The 19908-nt window shown below is 42.6% G+C and overlaps 1 protein-coding gene across 2 annotated transcripts in view; it reads right to left on the bottom strand.

The window, feature by feature from the left end:
- Positions 1-19908, bottom strand: part of srgap2 (SLIT-ROBO Rho GTPase activating protein 2) — a 33060-nt gene that overhangs the window by 3531 nt on the left and 9621 nt on the right. The window contains exons 3-22 of one of the 2 annotated variants that reach the window (XM_008409251.2): positions 18709-18871; positions 14587-14649; positions 13128-13343; positions 12724-12852; positions 10299-10520; positions 10083-10184; positions 9768-9965; positions 9132-9216; positions 8540-8567; positions 8271-8301; positions 7577-7637; positions 6708-6785; positions 6484-6618; positions 6288-6393; positions 3873-4097; positions 2671-2750; positions 2213-2411; positions 836-970; positions 511-724; positions 102-212 (exon numbers count right to left, since the gene is read on the bottom strand). In XM_008409251.2, the coding sequence (XP_008407473.1) occupies positions 102-212; positions 511-724; positions 836-970; positions 2213-2411; positions 2671-2750; positions 3873-4097; positions 6288-6393; positions 6484-6618; positions 6708-6785; positions 7577-7637; positions 8271-8301; positions 8540-8567; positions 9132-9216; positions 9768-9965; positions 10083-10184; positions 10299-10520; positions 12724-12852; positions 13128-13343; positions 14587-14649; positions 18709-18871 (2581 nt within the window). The remainder of the gene's footprint in view (positions 1-101; positions 213-510; positions 725-835; positions 971-2212; positions 2412-2670; positions 2751-3872; positions 4098-6287; positions 6394-6483; positions 6619-6707; positions 6786-7576; positions 7638-8270; positions 8302-8539; positions 8568-9131; positions 9217-9767; positions 9966-10082; positions 10185-10298; positions 10521-12723; positions 12853-13127; positions 13344-14586; positions 14650-18708; positions 18872-19908) is intronic. The other variant, XM_008409252.2, reaches the window with a different exon arrangement.

Raw genomic sequence — 19908 nt, 5'->3', positions numbered from 1 at the left:
CTGCAACGCAGAAGGCAGACACGATGTAAGCAAGGACGAAAGGAACCCAGTCTACACCGAGGACGAAAGGAACCGAACTCCAACGCAGGAAAAAGCCGTACCTGTGCAGTGAGCTCCACATGACCTATGACCTCAGGGTCCAGGGGCCTGTGGTTGCTGAAACTCTTGGAGCGTCCTGCGGGGGTCGCCTTCCGTAACTGTGGACTTTCCACCTAAACCAGGGGCGTCAAACTCATTTTAATTTCGGGCCATTTAACACTCACAAATGTCCTCAAAGGGCTGGTTGTCAATACACAGTGTGTTGATAAAACTACCAATTAACTAACTGTTAAAATATGAATAAGTAGAATTTGATGACAACTTCTTAAAATTAAACAGTAATAAACATTACAGATTATTTTACAAACTTCTGCATCAGCAGACAATGTGTCAGTATTTGCAAGAAAACGTCTTCCTCTGGAGCAACAAAAAAGAAGAAGAAGAATAGAATCAACACCACATGTACCGAACCTTTGTTTTGAGTGAAGAGTGCCGAGTGACCGAGTTGAGGATGTTGTGAGCGCTGACGGGACGTTTGTCTCCCGAGTCTTTCACCTGAGGTCCACCGGTGAGAGGCGCCGTTCTGGCGCCTCCCGCCCCGCTGCTGCTGGCCGCCGGACTTATGCTGTCGCTCTCCGACCTGAACGCTCTCCGGATGTTCCCGGGCTCAGGCCGTTTCTTCAGCCTAAAAGACACAAAATGCTTACTGAGTTTAACTGAACCTGGCAGGGAGGTGCAGGAAATCCCCGACGCACAGAGAGTTGAAATGGTGATATTCTGCGGACGTGCAACCCACTTGAGGTTGGCCAGATAGATGTCGGCCACGTGGCCTCCTGTGGGAGACGGTGCGCTGCCCCGAGTGGACACCCTCTCCTCCAGCTGCTCCCTGCTGTCCACTTCAGGCTTTGGACTGCCGCGTTCAGCATCAGATCTGAAAAATTGCGGGAAAAAAACCAAAACATCGATCGCGCTAATCGCACAACAAACAGCCGAAAGTGAAGACACGTGTGAACAACCCTGCGGCGTGTTTGGAAGTCAAGGAAGATTTTATAAATTAATCAGGACACAGTATTAGTGGCAGTATCATGCTGTGGGGATGTGGGGTTTTTTCAGACGTTTACAGGGAAGCTGATCAGAACTGATGGGGAGATTAGCTACAGTTTGTATAAAATGTATTCACCCCTTGGATGTTTTACACTTTTTATTGCTTTTACAAATCAATCTTGATCAACAAGATCTGAGTTGTTGTTTTTTTTTTTGACAAAATAAATGACCAAAAAAACGTAAAAGCTGATTTTTAATAAATAAAATGAAAATATTCACCACAAATTAAGTGATGTCAGTATTTAGCAGATGCACCTTTGGCTACAATCACAGCATACAGTCTGTATGGATCTGTTGTTAGGCTGGCTCTTCTCAATACTGCAGTTTTAATCCGTTCTTCCTTGCATAACAATTCAAGCTGCTCAAGTCCTGCCACAAATTCGCTATCAGATTAAGTTCTGGGCTTTGACAAGTGAACGCAAAACTTAAAGGGGATTCTAACGGTTCAGATGTGCATCTGCAAAATATGATCAAAACCGTTTCTGTGCGGTTCAAAACGATGGACCTCTTTGTTTTCTTCCTTGTCGTGTTCCTATAAATATATATTAAAGATTCTGGTTGCAAGGTGACAAAATGTGGAAAACTAAAAGGGGTATTAAAAGTTTTACAAGGTACGGTGTCCATCGTTCATGAACATAATGTAATCCTCCAAATCCTACAAGAACTGCACCACAGCTGGACAACAATATTGTGTTACTGCGGATTTTTACGTATTGGAGAGAAAATCTGGAAATCTGAACCTTTCTTTTGGTCAAATTTAACACAACTCTGAAAAGGTTACAAACTACTGTCTGCCCGTCTTAAGCTGAGAAGGAAACTGATCTCTAATCACATGCAGCTTGAATCACTGCTGCTCAACTCGCTTAGCAACGGGGGATTTCCAACAGTGCGTGAACTGTTGACGTTTGATCAGAAATGTCAAACATGTGTTTGACCTCTTCCCTGTTTAGGTTTTGAACAGAGGGCTCTTTGTCCGGTGAGTGAAACATCCGAACATTCACAAAGGCACGGAAATAAAAACAAACGTCTGTAACACCGCCGTTCGACACGAGGCCGGAAAAGATCTTACGTCTCTTGGATGTTGATGTACTGGTGCGGCACCAGACCGTCCACTCCGTTGTGCTGCCCCTCCCACCAGTCGTCGGAGGCTCGCTGGAACAGCAGGAGAGAGGCACCCTTTTTGAACGTCAGCTCCCGACCGGAACGGCCCGTGTAGTCGAACTTGGCGACGGCTTCGACCGGTTCAGACTCTGAAACAGCCAAGGTGCCTGAGATTCAGAGGGAGGGTCAACGGAGGCAGGTGGAGCAGCAGAAAGCAGGGTGCAAAGGGAAAAGAGAGAGAGACAGAGAGAGAGGGGTGGAGAGCCACATTAGTGCAAAGCTGTTTAGTGCTGCTGCCTTACGGTGATGATAAAAATGCATTATTAATAGGTTAAAGCAAGCAGGTCGGGAGCTACGATGACAAAATTATAGCCAGTGAGCAGCAGAACGGGGTTTGTTGAAGTAGAACAGAGTGAAAGTACGCACCGTCTTCGCTGTTGTGCCTGACTGAGACGGTGTCAGGTGCCGGCTCTTCCACTAGGGGGGGCTCACACTGCGGACTGTCGCTGCAGCAGACACACAGCACAGGATGTTCAAGAAGGAGGTGAAGGTTTCAGTCTCAGTACCTTTCAAAGGAGTTTATACCCTGTGTGTTTTATTGGGACTCTATTTGTGTGATAGACTGACACAAAGGAAGGCTTACTTGTGAAGTGGAGGAGAAATAAAAAAAAGATCTGAAAAAGTGTTGTGTGGATCTGTCATTTTCCTTCTGTGTCACTACTTTGTTTTAGTTTATGTGAGATACACTGAATTTACATAAAATAAAATACAATTTAAATTAAAATGTAAATTGCATTTACATAAAATCCCCAAATAACAAAGTTGCAGAATGTCATGAAATCTAAGGCTCGTTAATAATTTGCCAAGGCACAGTAGTTCAGATTTTTCCAGGATCATCTGGGCTAAAAAAGGCTGCTTTTTAAGAAATGGTAATGTTTTAAAATGATCGTTCTTGTTACCATCTTGTCAGGTTTGATGAGTTTTGACATGAGTTGTTTTTTTTCCCCCTTTATACTTTGTTACACAGTAAAACACACACACACACAGTAACACAGGATATTTGTTAAAGTTAAAGATGTCCTGGGAAAACGGGACAAAAGCATACAGGATGCCTATTCTCGTAATTCTACGGTCAGCCAACCAAAATAAATCCAAGTGGCCTAGGCATACATTTAGTTACAGGAAGGTTGAAGGTCGCATTATCCCTAAATTAAATTAAATCACGAGTGTCCTTTTATTCTGCAATCAAAAGCTAGAAGTTCAACAAATCCCAGGTGTTGCCGGTGTGATAACATAATTTAAGCCCATTCACAGTGACTGACTGGCAGTAATCACAATAACAAGCTTCAAGAGTGAGATTGTAAAATTAACCATTGCCTGCGCTGTTGTGTGCTGCCTGATGTGGTCAGGTGGGGCTTTAATCTCCCATCTGATGGACAGTAAGCTGATTCCCGTGGCCCCCCTGGATCTGTGTAGCCTCCCGCTCTAAATCTCTCCCTGGCAGCCCTTAAATAAATCCTTCACTCCCTCCTCAATTCTTTCCCTCCCAAATCTCCAGCAGCCGTTTGAAACGACTTGTACCGACCATCCCAGGGCCTGTACTCATTGATATTTTAACTGTATCTCACCAGAAGTCGTCTCCGGCTCCAAGGATTGTATACATTGGGCCCGGCAGGTCCTGCAGGCCTGGGAAGATGCTGTCGTGGTGGATGATGATAGTTTTAATGAGTTCGTTGACGTGAGCCTGGCAGGAGACCTGGTCATGGCCTTCAGGGACAGACATCAGGGTTGGGCCGAAGCAGATGGCCAAGTTGTAGGGGTCCATCATGTTTTCCTCACTGTACTGGGACAGACTGGGGTGGGGGTGAGGAGAAAACACAGAGGTTTTAACATTATTTTTATTCCTCTGTCTTAAGTAGACAACATGCTCTGCACATTTAGAACTTTTTTATATTTAGTCACAAAGTTTTATTGACGTTTTATATTCTGAAAACCAACACAAAGTAACTTTGAAGTGGAGGTAAAAGCACGCCTTGTTTTATGTGAATAAAAACCTGAAAAGTGTGGGGTGCATTTGTAATCACCTGGCCAGAATTAAATACTTTGCTGAAACAAGTTTCACTGCGATCCCAGCTGCAAGTCTGTCTCAACCGGATCAACATTTTTTGCTCATTCTTAGTCTGACTGGTTCAGCGAACAGCAATTTTCAAGCTTTCCTAAAACTTTCTGAGCATTATTCATTGTTTAAAATCTACATTTTTGTCTTTGTGACGCTGTTCCTTCACTAATAATCTCCAACAAACCTCTAAGGGCTTCACAGAACAGCTGTATGTGTGTATAGAGAATAAAAACAGTGCTTCTGTGTCTTCTGAAGGGTATTGGGTCCTCCGCATTTTATTACAGTGCATCAGAGTAGTACAAAAATACATGTTAAAAATGACGACGAAACTGTATTATTTTCTTTCTTTTACAGTTATGCACAATTTGTGTTAATCTACATAAAATCTTGATAAAACACATGTCCCACTATCTGAGTCGCTAACTGTCCAGGGTAGAAGGACATCCCCTTCCTGCGGCGATCCAGAGCAAAGCGGTGATGTGTGCTTGAAGGAGCGAGAAGAAACAGGAACACAGGGCTGACAGTAAATCAGTCAAGTCAGAGGAATCTTTACTGTCTCCACATGAGCTGCTTGGTTTACCCAGGAGGCTTAAATGTCAGCTCCCTCTTCAGCTCTCCAAACCTGCCTTCTGCTTCGCATGAGGCCTCTGTCGTGGTTTTAAGGTCAAAATGAGACAAATTGGTTTTCCTCCACATGCAGGCGTGTGTGTCCAAACATGTTGTAAGAAATGTTTTTTGTTCCATCTAACCAAAATGTATAGTTTTATATGCTTCAATGGGGATTTGTTTGATGGGAAGCTTTGGTTTGTGGCTGATGTCCAAGCAAAAAGGGTCTATGATGTGCTGCGATAAACTATGAAAATAAACTTGATTTGAAAGAGGAAATTAAGGTAATAATTAATCTGGAAAGTCTTCATTTCCTGTGTTTGCAGCTTCATACTTCATGACAGCCCACACTGACCTGTGACAAAAGGTTAGAGGAAGTTTAGATGTGGTGTTAGGCCCAAAAATAATCTGGTGTTTGTGGAAAACTCAGTGCAGAAAGATCTTTAGCTACCAAAATGTAAAATACAAGAGCCATTTCTGGCTCTTGTATTTTAGATACCTTAACAGGGTTGCTTAAACACCTGAACACCCAATTGTTGTGCAATTTTTTGTTGTTGTTTTTATAAAGCTAATTTCTGACAATCTCAGTTTTCACTCCAGTAATAGCAGAACTATTTAGTCCCTCTATTTGTTCAAAGTAAATACAGGGACAGTCAAACCAAATGTTGTTTTCATGAATGCAGGACGTCATAAACTGCGTTCATGAAGTCCAATCCAGATACGGCCAAATGATCTTTTCCCTCGCTTATAAAAAAAAAAAAAAACATTTTGCTGCAGCAACAACCACAACTCTCCAGAGACATAACTCAGACTTAATTTAATACCCTTCTTAAAAATTAAGATGATTTAAAATTTTTTAAAAGGGTAACCGTTAGTGAAAGCAGATGTCTGCATCTGTAATATGAACATAACGTTTGGTGCAGCTTTACCTCCTCATTGAGCATAGATTAGGACTTTACATAAGATACAAACTAATGATTCTGTGACAAAATAATCAGTTGTAGTTTTTCTGCAGGAAGTACATCTGGCAAGGAGCCCAGAGGAGTTTGAGGTTAAATCCAAGGGGATAAAGGTTCAGGATAGCACAATGGAAACCCACCTAATGAGACGCATTGGTTTCATTATTTATAATGGTAACTCTGTGGCACATAAGCTCACAACAAAGTAAGCCGTGGGACGTATCAGTTGTGATTTAACCGTAGATTATTTCAGAGCTCGTTAATATTAAGCAGCTTTTATCTGGTCCAGCTTTATTTTGTAATGTGCAGCCACTAATTGATGCAGGAAACGTTCAGGTTCTGAGTGTGCTGCTACTCACTGGTTGAGGAAGGCAAACAGGTATCTCATGATGACGAGCGTTTTACTTGGCATGCCTTGCAGAACCTTTCTAATGTGGACCGCTCGCTCCTGAAGGCTCTCCATTGCTGGGGGGAGGGGGGGGGGGAAATCCAAACATGAATAAATCAGTGATGAGTAAGAGGTTTCTGTATGGAGGCTGAAGTAGTGATACTCACAAACACAGGATATGAGGTCATGGAAGACTTCTTTAGGAAAGAGGGCGTGCTCCAGGCCTCTAAAGTAGAGCTTCAGGACTCCAGCAATAGAGTCCATGTCGTGGTCATTCTGGTCTCCCGCCAGAGGGTCCTCGCCTACGTGGGGACGGAGAAGAAGGAAAGTAACAAATCGAACCAAAACCAACATGTTTGAGGCAACGTCTCGCTTTTGATTGTAACGTTACCTCTCTCAAAGGCATTCTTGATGTCGTTGACCTCCACCTGCGATCCAGACACCCTGAAGATGCCCTCGTGCCGCAGACCTACCCAGAAGCACACATACGGGTTATCCTCGTAGTTTCTAAGCTTTTCGTAGGAGTACTGAGATTTTTTTTTTTTAATCATGGTTTTAAAAAAAAAAAAATTTTAAACAATTATTTCTGTGATTTAAATGTTTTTTTTTTTTTTTTAAATGCTAAAGTAACTGGGGTTTCCTCTGGTGTTTAAGTCCACAGTCTGTTACTGCAGACTGCCTGTCAGTGACATATAATTGAGACAAATGTGGCCACTTGGGACAAAACTCAAATCAGTCAGAGTGTGAAAACTAAAGGAGTGACACCTTTCACTTTTATCAAGTTAATGATGTTCTAAAGTTAAATGTTTTTGCACTTGTGTAACACAGAACGACGCACTGCAAAGTGCCAGTAACCAGGCTGAAAGTCGGATCAATTTTACTGCTTGGAAACATTTTGAGACATGAAAAACGAGGGATGAGACAGCTCCACGTTTATTTACCATCACAATAACATTTTTCTTTTGTTTTTAATTTCTATTCAACAGTGGTATTTCCTCTAAATGTTCACCTACTGTAAGAACCTCAGAGCCGTCAATGCCTAAACTGGATTTTTCTCTTTTTTCTTTTGTAGTTTTACGATACAAAGTACACAGAAAATGTTTTGATTCAGTCAAATCTCAACCAATCCAACTCTTCACACGAGAGAGAGAGAGAGAGAGAGAGAGAGAGAGAGAGAGAGAGAGAGAGAAAATCAACAACCAATCACTGAATCAAAGAGCTGGGGCCGAACCTATCACCTAACAGGGAGGATTTCCTCACCATGGCGACTGATGAAGCGGATGCAGCTCTCGACCATCAGCGGAATGGCTTCACCTGAGTCCTAAAATAGGGAAATAAGAAATGAACAGTGGTAAGTTAAAGCTGTTACAGGAAATTGGTAGACAAAATATGTGCACACAAACACACACACACATTTTTTCCCCCTACATAATACATGCTTGCACATCAATTTGCAAAGATGGACCAATTTAGGGGGTAAAACATATCAGACATGAGGAAGACATGATGGGTGCAGCTGTTGCTAGGAAACCACACTTTTCAATTTCCCTTTGTCTCATGTTTTTTTTTTTTTCTTCAGAAATCTGATGAGGTTTGGCTACAAATGATACTGTATGATACTGATAGTTCAATGTCAACACAAATGCAATTTATTTGCTGAAGGTTTATTTTAAGATTAGGAAATAAACCGATTTCTCTATAAGGAGTGAGTTCATGTCAAATATAACCCAAGTGGTGCCACAAGGGGGCGCTACAAACATGTGTTTCTCCACTTCTGAAGTTTCGTTTTGATTATTTAGCCACAGGAAAGCCCCCATATATGTGAATAATGGTCTATGTATGCGAGTTAACAACCCAACTGCGCCAGTTCACCCTGCAGATGCTGGATTTTTCTGAGAAAAGATGAGGCCTGAGTTAAAAGTAGAGACACAAACACCCTGACTCAGATAATTACCTGCTTCCGCACGGTTGAATTTCTTCTTCCACTATAGAGGGGGGAAAAAAAGAAAAAAGAGGTAACAGCACTCTGTCATTATGTCACCAGAGAAAGTCTATTTATATGCACAGCCCTTGTAATGCTCTATTTGTCCTAACAGACACACAAATACATTCGAGAAGGTCTATAAACGACCACAGAGACCACTGGCTACGATGCATATGCACATTTATGAGTGAGTGTGTGTGCGTGAGAGAGAGCATATTTCCTTCCCTTGCCACACCTACCTGGCAAGGCAACAGTCGGTTTTCTGACCTATAGGAGGGAGAAACAGGAAGAAGAAGGAGAAGAAGAAGCAAGGGAGGGGAAGAGGGACGAGGGGGTAGGGGGGGGTTTATGACAGAGGAGAGACACAGAGATAGGCAGTTATAGCAGGAACAAGACCCATGAGGAAATGGCTTCAGATGAAAACAGGGAGACAAAGTTCCCCTTTAAAGCCACACACACACACAGATACAATGCAGAAGATGTTTCTGAGGCCGTGGAAACCGACACATGTGACCAGGAGGAACACACCCCGAACAGACATGTTGGAGAACACAGCTGCATCCACATATGGTCATATGGTCAGCGCTGCTGCTGTGACCTTCCCTTTGACTCGCACACAGCCTGTGATTATTAGATATATTAAAGTCATTCTGCTTCACTGCTGTGACCCTGATGTGTCCCCACTCTACTCCCCATCCGTCTGACACCCTCCCAACCCCCCCTCTCTTCAGTTTGCTGGAGGTGGGGAAGAAGGCAGAGGGGCTGGGCCCTATACCGGACCCACGCGACTGGAAAAAAGGACAAAATGCAAAAGGTATGAAGGACACTCACTCTCTCCCAGGGTCTTCTGGATTAAGTCATGCTTGGCATCCAGTTTGGTGATCAGACTCCTGCCTTCCAGAAACTCCTTTAGCTTCTGTAAAACATTCAAATGTACAAATGCCGGCGTTACCAGAGCTGCTGGTTATGTTGATTTACTAAAATACACTGCTACTGTGGTTAAAAAGACAACAGCATCAAACCTTAGCATGGACTGATATGAAATGATGGTACGGTATCATAGGCTTGAGTATAGATGCCAGAATTTCAAACCTTTTAAACAAAACTGCAGGAAGTGATCTAATTGCTCTCATTTGAAAAATAAAGTCAAAATAATTCAACCAGACAAAAATTTCACAAATGGAAGAAGATTTTGTCTTTTTTTTTTTTTTTTTGAAAGAGAGGAAAATTGCAGTATTCGTCTTTGAATCAGCAACAAGTTGGAGAGGGGCAGCACAGACACAAGATGCATCTGTTGAAAATGTTAGATGTCTAAACCTCGAAGAATGTCAAACAGTAACATTCTTCCCCCCTAGGGGGCGCGCCCCACAGTTTGGGAACCTCTGGGTTGGGTGATATTTATGTTAATTAGTAAGAACTGCTGGACCAGGTCAAGACCAGGCCCGTTCCTCAATCCGCTCCACTGACCGTGAAGTAAAACTGCTCGGTCTCCTGCTGATTGGCACGCCGCTTGGCCAGGCTCGGCTTGCTCAGATACGACTCGCTGAACGTGGACTTGACAGACTCCATGCTGTTGCTGTGGTGGAAGCACTCGGAGACGTCGTAGTCCTCCACCGTCACCATGTCCTGGATGGTGGACATGGTGGCCTCCATGGTCTTCTTCACCTGGTGGACGGTGAGAAGAAAAAAATAAACATTTATTTATTTTTTTTTTTTTATTTAAACTTGTAGCTAAGAAACAAAAGAAGAAACATGACAACGAAAGCAAAAACACGTCCTGACCTCTTCGTTCTCGATCTTCAGAGTGGAGAGGCGCGACTGCAGAGACTGACACCTCTGATGGAGGTCCACTTCCAGCGGCTGTTGTGCACACATCACTCCCATCTGAAAAAAAAAAAAACACACACACACACACACACACACAGGTAAGCATACCACTGCCTTTTAAAATGAAATTCTCTCACTTTGACACATCAGAAAGAAGAAAACGATCCATACCGTGTCCCCCATGTGGGACTGAAAATCGAAACGGGCTGGTGGGCAGAAGACGTTGTTGTAGGTCTCCATCAGTTTCTGCTTGTCCCCGTTGGGCTCCAGGCTCTCTGCCGCTCCTTCCAGTGTTTCCAGACCCGTGTGTTTAGACGTCTCCACGTTCTGCTCCGCAGACAGGTAGGTCCTCAGGGCTCGATGCAGGCTGGCGTGGTAGCCCAGGTCGCAGCACTGCCGCACATGCATGCAGATAAAGATAAATACTCTGAATGATATGTAACAAGTAGTCTTATCTCCCTGAGTTTCGCGGGGAGTTAAAAAAAAGAAAAAGAGACGGCGAGAGACATGATGAAACAGGAAAGTTGAGATAAAATAGTATTCTGTTATGCAACAATCAGATACACTCATTATCTACACTTTTGCACATATATTGTAGCATAGATGAATATAGATACTCCCCACTCATCCAGACACTTTTGCCCTTTTTTCTCTTCAGGACAGCTATAATTTGTACCACTTGTTCAACAACATGCAACAAACATTCATTAAACCTCCTCCTCTGACCCGCTGAAGTCTCTGCAGATTTTAGACGAGTGGCTTTAAGATGCAGTTTTCCCAAACAAACTCGCCAAAGGGCCGGTGGACGTGAAGCCCATTTGAGTCCAGCGAACACTCGTTATTTTCTAGTAAACAACCTGAGGTAATAGAGGCTTTGTGACGACGTGCGTTGCGCTGCTGACAGCAGCAACATAACACTGGCCCACTGAGGTCATGGAAGGCATCTCTGACCACGTTTTAAGATTTTGATGAGCTAGCGAACAAAAATACAGCCTGGTTCGGTTCAAACTGACTTTCAGATCAGCCTTCATGATAAAAATCGAAAAATGTATCAACTAAACCTAATGCTGCAGTTCACGATAAACACACCATCCATGTGCTGAAACACGGTAATGGCAGTGGCATGCTGTGGATAATAACATGAAAAAACCTATCCTCCTTCCATCTCAAAACTATAAATTCCTATTTAAAACATGGTAGAAGCTTTATATGATGTGAGGTTACTTTTCTTCAGACTGAGCTTCGGTTTTCACCAAGCTGGATGAATTTGTGCTTCTGGTGTCTCTTGGTAAGCTGCTTAATTCCTCTGATAAGAAAATCACTTGTTTTACGTTCAGCATAAATGCCACATTATATGGGGGAAAATGCTGTGCAGTAAATTATCACGATCTCATGGTTTTTTAAATCGCCTTTTTTCAAAGTGTAGCCTTTTGAAAGCCACTGTTCATTTTGGTCTGTGACATTTTGACAAGTGGCACAAATAGTAATTAAAATAACCCTGAGAACGGGCCTTTGCTCCAGCCTTAACCAGTTTGTGGAAGACTTTTTCAGACATACGCTACAAAGCAAAGTGTAGCAAAATAAACACACACACACACACACAAAATTTTTTATTTTTTTTAAATGCACCTCCGCGCCTTGGCATATGCCTACACACACTCCGGCCAGCATCCACTGAGTGCTAACAGCGTTGTTCATTAGAGCGGTGTGCTGTACATGCTGCCATCCACATGACACGCTCACACCAATTTGGCTCTATGACTACCTCTGCTGCAGTCTCTCGTGCATCACACCGAGGAGCAACAAAGGTGGATCCGACACACAGGGGAAGGAGTGGGTGTAAAAAAGAGGAGAAAGAAAGAAAGCAAGGCAAAAAAAGAAAGAAAAATATGAGAAAGAAAGAAGAAACAGAACGATGGGAGATAGGCCACAAAGATACAAGGTAAAAACAGAAGTGGGAAGGAAGGAAGAAAAAAGAAAGGACAAGAAAATACAAGAAAAAGGACAGATGGAGAAAGTCTGGATGCAAGGAAATAATAATGTTTGGATAATGAATACAGAATTAAGTCAGGAGGTAGAATCCCCCCCCCATATTTCCCAAAGAATTAAATTAAATCCCAGACTTTCCCAAGCTGCGTAGGACACCTTTCTCGTGCAGCTGCAGTGGCCTACGAAGCCGAGTCTGTTTCCCAGCCTTTAATGTCAACATTATATTAAACGTATGCTGTAAAAACTAAACAACTGGATGTCTCCTTTAGAGCATTTACCCAGTAAACCATGAACCATTACCATTTCTCTAAGCCTTCACAAACGCGTTTGCGGCACATCTGTGCTCTGTGGTTCAGCTCGGGAGAGAAAATACGGCACATAAATCCTAACATAGAAGCTGTTACCGCCGATTGTTGCGACAAAAAAGGGACGCGGGCACAAAGGGCGGCCGCTTCGCAGCCTTCATTAGAGACGCTGAAGCTAATGTGAAGAGACGAACCCAGGGGAAACCGCGAGCTCAAAACGGACGACAAAGGACACACGCTGAGACCGGCGACGTCCTCGGACACCAGCTCGCATCACAGGGTAGCAGCGTGTTTATACTCACATCAATGATGTCGGAGAGGTCATGGATGTAGTATTTGAAGACGCAACTGTTGGTGGCCTCCAGCGCCAGCAGGTACTCATTCCTGGCCTTGATGGCCTTCAGCTTGTTCTCTGTGTACTTAGCTTGTCTCTGATAAGAAGAAGAAAAAGGAAAAAAAAAAAGAATCAGTAAATGGGGGGACATTGATGACAGGATGTGTGGAGGTACGACTGGGGGTAATATGTGTTAAAGTGAAACGCCTCGGTATTGATTAAAGGGGATAATAGGTGCAGACCCTTGTTACTCTGACAAGCTGCCGCTTTGGCAGACAAGGTTAGCAGTAAGCCTGTCGCGCGGCTATAAATCATTCATGAGACGCAGACATGCCTCTGTGACCCCCCCTCACCCCGACCCGACCCACTTACCTTCTCCTTCATCTTCTCGATTTTTTTCACGCTGGAACGGCGGACAACTCTCTCTTCGGTCCTGATGTTGCCCAGCGTGTCGGGGGAGCGCGGGGTCTGCTTGTCTTCCTGTCGACTGGAGCGTCCCATCTGCTTCTCCTCCTGCTTCTCCGCCTCCTTCAGCTTGGACTCGGCGTTGATGCTGTCAGTGTTGTACATGTGGTACGTCTTCATCACCTGTGAGCAGGAATCTGGTGCTTTAATCGGTGAGCACGGCTCAGGAGATCTTTGCCCTCTCCTGAGCTTATATGAGCTTGCGTTAAAGGGCTAAAACAGTCGAAGTGAGCGTTTATGTGCAGGGTCAGCTGTATTTCATTGACCACCGCCAGAGCCGTCATTACACAGCTCTGCTCAGAGCCTCAGCCCCTCAAAACAGCAGACAAACACACTTTCCAGTGCGTGAGCATACATGTGAGCGTCACTCAAACCAGATCTATTTCTATCTCTTGCTATACGCTGTAATTATAGAATAGGATTTGCCTTTATGGGTCTGGCAGACCTAAAGATATGTAGCGTGCTTTAGTGTAAAGTCCAGAAATACCCTCTGATTGCCTCAGTCAATTGGTAGTATCATGGGGCATTTAGATATTATAATGCATTTGTGCAAAAATAAAAACAACAACCCAAAAACAAAAACAAGAGTGAGGATTAGAGCATGAAATGTCTACTATCATAGCCATTGTGAAATGGAAGATATATAAAACAGCAATGTATTTTAGAGATGCGATCCTTTCTTAGGGTGCATTCACAGCAGTCCTATTTAGTCCACTTTCATCAAACGCTGGAAAGTCCGGTTCATTTTGGGAAGTGTGAATGCGCAACCAAACTGTGATGCAGACCAAAAAAAAACAAAAAAAAAAACTACTCTGGTCTCAGTTCAGTTGAAATGAACTCTGGCACAGTTCGAATGCATATGCAAACGCAAGTGGACCGGAGATCACTCCAAAAGCGGCGAAAGCAGACCACAAAGCATGGCATTCTGGGTAAAATGCAACTAAAACAAGCGCGCTAGTCCAGCACCAGAGAGAGAAATGGTGCTGATGATAGCTACTAAAAGCTGACACCACTCCAGTTTTGTTTATATTTTGTCAAGGAGGAGGTTGTCCTCAGTGTCAGCTTAGAGAGATAAAAAAAAATCTAAAGAGTTGTAAAGAAATATTTAACTATGTCACCAAATTATAAGTAAAATCAGGTGGTACTGAGACTCTTAAAGAATCTTAATAGCCAGGGTTGGCCACATCATATATATTGGTGCTGATGATACCCTTTGTAAAATACTTTAGTTCTGTGTGGTGATATTAAAATAAAAGGTCAAAAATAACGCTGTTTTAGCATCAGTGACCACCTCTAAGGAAGAGATTTCTAATCCTAACACAATCAGAGTATCGTGTGTGATGATCGCCCAGAGCGGTTTTCCTACCGTGTAAAGTTCATTGAGGACTTTCATCAAGTCTTCCTGCAGCTGCACTCCAACCTCTTTGCTCTGAACAGAGAAAAACACAGGCTTCGTGAACAAAGTGCTCCGAGTGACACATTAACATAGTCTGCAAAACAAACGTCCATCCATCTAAGATTAAACAGTCTATCTAGCATGGACAGAAATATGTCGAACCCAGGTAAATAAGGCAACAAAGCAATCGAGGACATATTCATGGTTTCCCCCCCATGCTGGTTCGACTGCTGGCGCAAAGAGAGGGATGAAGGTCAGCTCAGTTCATTTTTATTTTGTAGCCCAACAACACAGATTTGTCTCAGTGAGCTTCACAGAGCGGACACCGTGTGACGCTTCCTGTCTTTAAGGCTGGAATAGAAAGATAACACGCGCAGAATGTAAACTCCTCAAGCCTTTTATAGCGCAGACAATTACGCAAAAATATTTTGCCACGAGGGCAGACTGCATGACAAAGTTCAAGCGAAAGGGAAGCAGACCACAAAAAAAAAAAGTCCTGAAAAGTCTATTGGGCTCAACCAAATGTCATATGTGGGGGACATCCAGCTGAGTTTATGGAGGGATAACTTGGATCTTGGAATGATGTCACAACCAATAGGAATGTGTGGAAAAGCCAGTGAAATTTGCTAATTGCTGTTCTCAGCGACTAGGCCCAACTATCATTAGCAGCGCAGGCAAATGAAGTTTTTGCCTGCATTTACATTTTCAAACACTGCGAAACCAAAGAGATGCAGTACAGTGTACATTTAAGTTGCCTATTGCCACAGCTGTCGCCGGCCTTTCTGATCATGCATATTGGACTTTGATGTCGCTCTGCTACTGTGGACATTACAGCTGATTTTTCTCACCAGGAAATCGTAAGCATTGTTCTTCTTGAGAACAAGCTGAACAGAACGAGAGAGCCTCTAATGCTAACCTGTTGCGATGTAATGCTTACATCTGATATCTATTCATCTGTTTGGTCAGTTGTGCTGTTTTTCAAGCGCTTACCAATAGATTTGGCTTGGCTTATTTAAAACATTTCAAACATTGTCGTCGCCAACATGGAGAAAGACCTCAAAACGTCAATTAAATGAATAACAAATGCATTTACTGCAGACATAAGAAGGCACTCTTGTTGATTTCCTTAATGAGCCGACATGAGAGTTAAATCAACATCAACTATCTCAGCTGTCAAACTGACAAGACCCAGATCTGTTTGATCTTCGTTTGTAGAAAGCTGGGTTAGTGATCTGTTACTTAGCTTTATCAAAGCAGGAAATATTGTGACATCAATTTTTTTTTCATAGCAAACAAGCAGCTTAATTATATATCATATCTTTCCACCGAGAGTAAAGAAACGTTTTGAGAGACTGTTTAAAAATGTGCCAGAATAAACATCTTTGCTGAAAACAGTGATTCACTCAAAATTGCCCACGTGTTTGCAATACATCTGATTTATCTGAATCCAGCACAAAATTTTACTTTCAATGTCTCAAAATTATTCAAGGACCTCATTTCAATTCCTCATGGGAGGGAGCACGCGTTTGCAAATGTGGTCTCAGGCGTGCCTGATGTAATTAATCAAGAGTTTCATTTGTCTTATCAAACGTAACAAAGATAGACTAATGACAGTAAGGATTTATTGCATGTTAGAAATGTGGCAAGTCAAGTGAACTGTCTAAAAAGTTCAGAAAATATATAATTGCCAGGGATCTAAAGGTGTTCTTAGAGATGTAGCTGGAAAAATAATTTGCTCGATTGAAGTTATTATAACTGATGCGAAAGCAAAAGAAAAATCGCTGACACTTTATTTCATGGGATGTGCATAAAATTGACATGACACTGTCATAAACATGACATATCATCTATTCTAAACATGAAGGAGTCTTCATGAACGTCTATGACTGTTGTCATGAAGTGTCATTCGGTAAATAATGACACTTTTAAACAAAGTTGTGCTAAAAGTTGCATTAAAAGTCAATTTAAAACAGCCAACTTTGCACTAAAAATTTCACTACTTATTAAATGACACTTCATGGCAACAGTCACAGACATTCATGAAGACTCCTTCATGTTCACAGCAGGTGTTATGTTATGTTTACGACAGTATCATGCCAATCTTATGCACACCCCCTTCAACTTAAGTGTTATCGAAAAATCAGCTCCAATTCGCTCACAACAACAAAAATGAGCTAAAAAGCTTTTGGGATTCTATTCTGAGAAGCGATGAATCAAAACTTTTCAAATCTATGGCTCAGCGGTGTGCTTGGAGAAGCATAAGATAAGAAGAACTGAACCAAAAATAGGTTACAAGTTAAACTCATGAACTGATTCAGACCAATGTAAACAAACAAGAGCTGTGACGACGTCCCTAATCAAATTTTCACCCAGGCTTGGTTTCAAAAGAAGTCCTAGAAGATACTAAAATAGCCACCAGAATTCCTTAACTTTGACTCTTTGAAAACCTTTTTTTAATTTATTTGAAAGCAAAACAGGGTGTTGCACACAAACCCAAGAAAACTAGTGAATCAAGGCTTCTACAAAATGAGAGTTTGGAGAAGCTGGAGGCCATGAATCATATTTTCACAAAAGGCCATAAAATTAAAAGTGTGTTCCGCTAATTATGAATGATTCTTGTAAACAAGAAGTCGAATAATTTTGAGACTGCATCGTTTATCTGAAGTTTATATGCAACTTTAGTAATTACAACATAGCTGTAACATCAGCTACGTTGATGTGTTTGAAATGTTCTTGTCTGATTTCTTTTCTCCAAGCATGCAGTAACTTTGTAATGTTTGAAATTATATCCGACCCAATATTGGGTCAATTTCTATGTAGCAATCTATCCAAACTGAATATTTTGCAGTTTGAAGAAAAACTTAGAAAAAAAAGATAGTTTACAAAAAAAAAAATGTCAGTGTTGAGGGATTTTTATAGTTGCGGATGAGTTCAGCACAGTTGATTTCAATGCTTCTTTCAGTCAAACGCTGCCATTGTTCAGCTCCTTCAGCGCTGCCTCGTCAAATATGAGCTGTGGTGAGACCGTCATGGCCTCTGGCGTTACTAGTATAACTGCCACTGAATGGAAACATAATAAATGGACTCGTTATGCGCTTAATTAGACTTTAGAGCATTGTGTGGGTGTGTTGTTTGCAGGCTGTTTACGAACCAGACCAGATGAAATCAACCCTTCAGTAGAACAACCAACACAAGGAAAATACCCCAAAAAAGGAAAATTAACGACGTCTCATTAAAATCCAGAGAGAAAGAAAGTTACAAAAAAAAAAAACATGGAGTTTTTTCGTTGCTTTGTTCTGGTATCGGGATCAGAGTGTATATGCCATTTAAAGACTTTCTATCGGGATGGAAATCGGCCACCGTTGCCACGACATTCCAGACACGCAGACACAACTTCCCTTCACGCTCCACACTTGTACTAAACAGCTATCTTCCTCTACCTGAGAAGGTTTCAGATTCTCCACATTCATCTCCCCTATTGCGGTACGCCCAGTTCCAGCCCTCTTTGCTTTCATAAAAAAAAACAAAAAACAAAACAAAAAAAACTATTCCACCTGAAATGTATTGTAATTTTAAATCCGAGCAAAAGCAAAGCCTGATCTGGTGAAGCTCCGGCTTTCGGTAAAAATGACCTCATCCCGCAGCAACACTCGCTCTGCGGGACTCCTGCTGAACAAATAGTCTGAGACGTCCTTCCTGGAGATGAACAGCCGTCTCCCAGGGGAGAACTGCGCTCTGGTATTTGCTTCATCATGCTTAGCCTCCCCCTCACCCTCCATCTTTATCTTGTTCCTTTGCTTTTTCTGTTCTTCCACTACAATTCTCTATTCTTATCTGTTTATCTCACAGGCCGGAGGGTTGGGTGAGGGGGAGGCTTGATAAATGCAGACTCCTGTATGAAACCCAGACACTATAAACTGCCCAGGCTTATGGTTCAGCTGTCAATAAATCAGTCAGGACAAAAAGCAGACGCGAGGGAGACGGATGGACGTGCCTGAAACAGGACACGGATTTATTATGCCCTCTATCTCTTCTGCATCACTCGAGTTCCTCGCTTCGCGTGTGCGCGTCTGCGTGTAGGCATGCGATTACCTTCTTGAAGAGGCGCCCCGAGTCCTCGCTGATCTGCGCGAACCGTGGGATGATGTTGTTGAGGTAGAGGTCGGACAAAGTGGCGTGGTCCCGACTCTCCCTTTTCACCTGAAGCAGCAGCAGGTTCCAGCAGTTCACCGGAGATGAGATGGTCTGCTCCTTCCTGCAAACACACACACACACACGCACGCACGCACACAGACAGACAGACATGCAACATTAAGAGGGTTTCCAAAACCAACGAGTCTATTCTTATACACCTGCAAAAGTATTCAAACTCGCTTCAATTTGTTTCCATTTCGTCAAGTTACAACCACAAACTTCATCGTTTTTTGAGACAAACCCCCCCCTCAAAAAAACAAAAAGAAGTGCTCCATTTTGAGGTGGGACAAAGATCAACGTTTAATCTGTCATTAATCAGTTCCCGCCAGGAAAACTTTAAACATATGGAAGAGTGTGATCTGGTAACATGAGACAAAAAATATCCTGCAGCTCAGAACATCATCCTGAACGACTGGTCTCTATATGAAACACAGAGGTGGCGGCACCATGCTGTGGGCATGCCGGGACAGGGAGGCTGCCAGGGAAGTCGTGAAAGAAAGTCTGTTACAGGCTGCACATAACTTGAGGCTGGGGGTTGGAGGTTCATCCTCCAGGGAGGCCAGAGCTGCAGTGGGGTGACTTAGATCAAAGCTGTTCATGAGCTAAAATGACCCAGTTGTCTGAAAGTGGGACTCTGACACACTGTTGAACTCACAAGATTAAACATGCGACATTTAATTCACAGGCTGTCATTAGTCAAACACATTCCAATGGTTAGGAGCTTTCACCAACAAGATAATAACATCCAGCGTCAAAAGACAAACAAAATGGTGGAGGTTCAAAGGATTAAATATGTTTCCCCCGCATTTTAGTACACATTCTCTATAACTAGAAATATTAAAACAGACAAAAACAAGACTCAATAACTTCATTAAAAATACATTACCTGACAATTAAAAAAATAAACCTTGTGTGGAGTGTGTATTTCAGTAGTAATATTTGAAAATGTTGCCATTTAAAGCTCCTCTCTCAGCTGCTAAATTCAGCTTTTTGTGTGTGTGTGTGTTTGTGTGTGTGTGTGCGGTTTAAACACACACACACACACACACACACACACACACACACACACACACACACACACACACACACACACACACA

Source organism: Poecilia reticulata, linkage group LG5, assembly GCF_000633615.1.
Source record: "Poecilia reticulata strain Guanapo linkage group LG5, Guppy_female_1.0+MT, whole genome shotgun sequence".
NCBI lineage: Eukaryota > Metazoa > Chordata > Actinopteri > Cyprinodontiformes > Poeciliidae > Poecilia > Poecilia reticulata.
Note: the sequence above shows the minus strand (reverse complement) of the source record. Positions and strands in the feature narration are given on the sequence as shown.